At 34.0% G+C, this 5,262-nt stretch overlaps 1 protein-coding gene across 1 annotated transcript in view; it reads left to right on the top strand.

The window, feature by feature from the left end:
* Positions 1–3,621, top strand: part of LOC107058114 (uncharacterized) — a 4,763-nt gene extending 1,142 nt beyond the window's left edge. The window contains exons 2-4 of the mRNA XM_015303449.1: positions 1,214–1,456; positions 1,577–2,431; positions 2,713–3,621. Of these exons, the coding sequence (XP_015158935.1) occupies positions 1,214–1,456; positions 1,577–2,431; positions 2,713–3,621 (2,007 nt within the window). The remainder of the gene's footprint in view (positions 1–1,213; positions 1,457–1,576; positions 2,432–2,712) is intronic.
* Positions 3,622–5,262: the final 1,641 nt, after the last annotated feature.

Below are 5,262 nucleotides of genomic sequence, written 5' to 3'. Positions count from 1 at the left end.
AAAAAAAAAATTGTTTCCTTAGATTTGCAGGAAAACGTATGGATCATTTATTGCTCATTACTGTTACTTATTATTTGTCCTTATTACTTTTTCTGCATGTAACATCTCCTCAAGTCTCTCTTAATTTTCTGTTTTAATTATTTTTTATTGATAATTGTAATTACCTTAACAAATATCAAGCAATATTTCAAGATTTATATAAGTCCACATCTCAACACACAAATCGCAATTGCAAGATTTAAATTTGTGTGCATCATTTTGCTCAATTTAATTAATATAAGAGCTTTTTACTTTTATCTCTTAATTATCAATACACAATGTAAAATCTCAATATCGCTATATATAATTCGTATTTAACAGAGTTTGTATGAATTTCTAACGCTTTCGCATACGTCTATGAGAATCTGATGAAAAAATACATTGTTCAACGCCTTTTCGAAAATAATAGCAATTGATGTCGCACGAAACTAATTGGTAATAACATCGACATTATGTGACTAAAGATAAAAAAGAAATGGAAGAAAGAATACTTAAAGGGAAATTTATTTCAATATCTTTCATATATAATTTACAAGGCACAATAATAAATATTATCATAAGAGAAAAATAAAAATTGACGGTTAGATAAAATTAATTGGAGACTAGAGATGATGAATTTGAAGAGAAAATGAAAGAAAGATAGACAGATTTATTTTATTTGTAATATTATTCTTTTTTTATTTCTTTTCAATTTTATAAAAGGAAGGTGAATGAAAAGGCAAAGATGGAAGAAGAGTGGGGAGTAGGAAAGAAGTCATGGAAAGGAAGAGAAAAAAGAAGAAAAATGTGAATATGTTTTTTTATACCCTGATAGAACCAGGATAGAATGTAAATGGGACTATTAGACAAGTTCATGTATTTATATAGTAGCTAAGTTTTTAGATTTAAATTTAAAATATAGTATATGAACATACTAAAGATTAAATTTTCCATGAAAGGAAATAAAGTTAAATACTTATTATTAAATGTATAAAGGAAAATTATGTTTCAAATTTGTTACTCATGCACGTCAAAAAATCAATTTTATCATTCGCATGTTATGAATAAATTGTTTAAAAAACTTATTACCGGGCGAAGCGCGGCTCAATTCACTAGTTATATTACAAATCTGGACTATCATTATAATAGTAGAATAGTGTTGTTATGGAGATCTGATTACTATCAATTACACAAGATTACTGGAGATGCGCAGAGTTTAACATGTGGTGTTAAGGATATAGTTGCTCAAACAGACTTAACAAATGTATATGCCTTTAATACTAGAGAGGAGATAAGAATGTTATGGAACCACTTGGAGAGTATTAGTATAGGGAGTAATACCCCATGGCTGATACTTGGAGATTTCAACTTAGTTTTGCAACCAGATGACAGAATTGGTGGCAACCCTATAAGCTTAGGGGAGGTGGCAGATTTTCAGGCATGTATTGAAGCATGTGAATTGATATAATTACCATATGGTGGAAATAGATACACATGGAATGATAAGCATGGAGAGAACATAATTTTCTCAAAAATTGATTGGGCTTTTGTAAATAAGGAGTGGATAGACATTATGCCAGTGTATAAGGTTAATTTTCTTATGGAGGGTATTAGTGACCATTGTCCATTGAAATTGGCTAAGGAGGGAAGACTCAACATGCCAAAACGAGCTTTCAAATTTTGTAATGTTTGGGCCAAACATCCAAAGTTTATGGATATTGTGCAACGAGGATGGAAAATTCAAGGTGAAGGGTGCAAGATGTTCCAAGTAGTAAAAAGCCTTAAGGGTTTAAAAAAGAGTTTCCAGGAGCTTAATAGAGAGCATTTTCGGAATATACCCATTGAGGCAGAGGAGGACAGGATGGCATTGGCAGAAGTACAAAAATGGTTGCACCAAAATCCATCCGATATAGCACTTCAGGAACAAGAGAAACAGAAGTGTCAGCGATTCAGGAAATCCTCATATTTGGCTGAAGTTTTTCTGCAACAGAGAAGCAAAGTAAATTGGATAAAGTTGGGGGATGATAATACAAGGTATTTTTATTCCATCATAAAGCATAAAAGGCTACAACAAGCTACTAACCAAATCAGAGATAAGGAAGGAAAAATGCAAACAGAGAACACAAGTATTGCGAAGATGTTTGTTGAATACTATGAGGAGTTGTTGGGGAAAAAGGAGAGGTATAGAATCAAAGCTTTTGGTAGTTTTTTAAAGAATGGACACATGCTCACAATTCCACAACAATTGGAGTTGATCAGGCCATATGCAGAAAAGGAGGTCAAGCAAGCTATGTTTAGTATTGATGTGAACAAGAGCCTTGGTCCGGATGGGTATGGGAGTGGTTTCTTCAGAGATGATTGGAGTGTGGTGGGGGAAGGTGTGATTCAGGCAGTTTTAGAGTTCCTAGAGAGTGTAAATTGTTGAGACAAATCAATGCAACAATCATAGCCTTGATTCCCAAGATAGCAGTTCCAGAGCATGCGAGCCAATTCATGCCAATCTCATGCTGTAATGTGATTTATAAGTGTGTTTCTAAAGTACTGTGTGCAAGACTAAAAAAGGTGCTCCCTAGTTTGATTAGCGAAACACAAACAACTTTTGTGGAAGGTAGATCCCTGATACACAATGTTTTAATCTGTCATGATCTACTTCGACATTACAATAGGAAGACCTCTGCTATATGTCTTATGAAGATTGATCTTAGGAAGGCTTATGACATAGTGAGTTGGGATTTTATAAATGAAGTATTGAGAGGTTTTGGATTACTTCGACATTACAATAGGAAGACCTCTGCTATATGTCTTATGAAGATTGATCTTAGGAAGGCTTATGACATAGTGAGTTGGGATTTTATAAATGAAGTATTGAGAGGTTTTGGATTACTTCGACATTACAATAGGAAGACCTCTGCTATATGTCTTATGAAGATTGATCTTAGGAAGGCTTATGACATAGTGAGTTGGGATTTTATAAATGAAGTATTGAGAGGTTTTGGATTACTTCGACATTACAATAGGAAGACCTCTGCTATATGTCTTATGAAGATTGATCTTAGGAAGGCTTATGACATAGTGAGTTGGGATTTTATAAATGAAGTATTGAGAGGTTTTGGATTACTTCGACATTACAATAGGAAGACCTCTGCTATATGTCTTATGAAGATTGATCTTAGGAAGGCTTATGACATAGTGAGTTGGGATTTTATAAATGAAGTATTGAGAGGTTTTGGATTTCCTGAAACCTTCACTAGAATGGTAATGGTATGTGTTACAACTACAAAATTCTCTGTGAAGGTGAATGGTGAAGGATATGGATACTTTGAAGGACAGAGGGGCCTCAGGCAGGGGGACCCCATATCTCCTCTTTTGTTTGTTATCGTTCTGGAGTATCTGTCAAGAGTGCTAAATAAAATGAGCACGCTGCCCGACTTCCAATTTCATTCAATGTGTAAAAGGAATAAACTAACTCATTTAATCTTTGTAGATGATCTTATGATTTTCTGTAAAGGAAATTTGAGTTCAGTCTCGAGAGTTATGGAGGCACTTTATCATTTTAGTGAGGTAATAGGATTGGTGGCAAATTTGGACAAATCTAACATTTAGTGGAAGATGGTGTAAAACAAACCATTCTTGCTAAAATTGGTTTCTCATTGGGCTGCTTACCAATCAAGTATTTGGGACTACCACTCACTTCAAAGAAATGGAACAAAATGGATTGTCAGCAAATGGTGGATAAAATTACAAACAGAATTAAAGAAGCCTACTCTAAACACCTCTCATATGTTGGAAGATTACAAGTTATAATGGATGTGTTGTTCTCTATGTATAACTTCTGGGGGGCAGTGTTCATACTGCCCCAGAGTGTTCTGAAAGAAATTGATAGGAAATGTAGAATTTTTTATGGGGAGCTATGGAAGGCAAAAGGAAAGTAGCATCAGTCAAGTGATCCAAAGTATGTATGCCAAAGAAGTATGGAGGCCTAAATATCAAGGGATGTTGCAATTGGAATATAGCGTTAGCGGGGAAATTATTATGGTAGCTAGCAAGCAAGAAGGATATTCGGTGGGTCAAATGAGTAAATGGAGTTTATATGAAATCGAATGGAAACATATGGGATCATTGTCCACCAGCTGATTATAGCTGGTATTGGAAGAAACTAAACTCTTTGAAGGTTCAAATGGCATGTTGGTATCAAAGAGGGAGGTACACACTCACACCAACAGGGGACTATTCTATTTCGCAGAGCTACCAAGCTATATTGGGAGAGCTGCCTAAGATGAAGGAAGTTGATCTAGTGTGGAGTTCAATCTTGATGCCCAAACAAAGGATTATAATATGGTTGGCTTACCAAGAGAGATTGCTTACGAAGGAAAGATTAATGCGGTTAAACATTTCCATTGACACTACTAAGTGTTGTTTATGTGACGAGGATAAATAAGAGACACAATTGCACCTTTTCAAAGAGTGTGGCTGGATAACAGAAATACGACACAGATTAAGTAGGTGGTTAGGGATAACAATACAATGCGCAGGGGTTTGTAACACACTCCAATTGATCAAGAAAAGAAGGTGGAAGCAGTTCCAAAAGGAGATAGTAGCAGCAGTGTGGGGGGCGATGATTTACTACACTTGGCAAACAAGAAATAAGAAAATTTTTCAACAAACAAATATACAACCTGAGGTTGTCATCACACAAATACGAAGGGAAATATGCCAAAGAATTTACATTCTGAGAGACACAAAGAGAGCTCATAGATGTCAGGTTTTTATTTCAAAGATTTGTAATTAGATCTATGTGTTTTTCCTGAGACCTAGTGATTTGAGGCACCCTTCCTAGAAGGTGGCTGAAAACACTAGGGCTCTTTAGGTTGTAAATATTCGTGGTGGTATGGTAATATTTCACATTTTATTACCAAAAAAAAAGTCATGGTCGAGAATTGACCAAAAAAAAGAGTAATCTTGAAGGTAATAATTATGTTTGACTAATCAATTTATTTTTAAAAAAAATAATACTAGATTAACAAGTTATGCTTAATCAAGCTTTTAAAATGTGTATAGGAAGAAGTTAGTATTGTTTTCAACTTTTGAAACATAACTTTTGATAAAGCTTAAAAATACTTACTTTTTATTAAAAGTTTGATCAAACACTTTAACTCTTTAATAACTATTTTTTTATAAAATAAATAAAAAAAGATATTTTTAACTTTCCAAACACTTAGCCAAATAAATTATAAATCCCTGATA

This window comes from Solanum tuberosum, unplaced genomic scaffold, assembly GCF_000226075.1.
Source record: "Solanum tuberosum cultivar DM 1-3 516 R44 unplaced genomic scaffold, SolTub_3.0 scf00438, whole genome shotgun sequence".
Lineage (NCBI taxonomy): Eukaryota > Viridiplantae > Streptophyta > Magnoliopsida > Solanales > Solanaceae > Solanum > Solanum tuberosum.
This window is presented reverse-complemented; position numbering and strand designations above follow the sequence as displayed.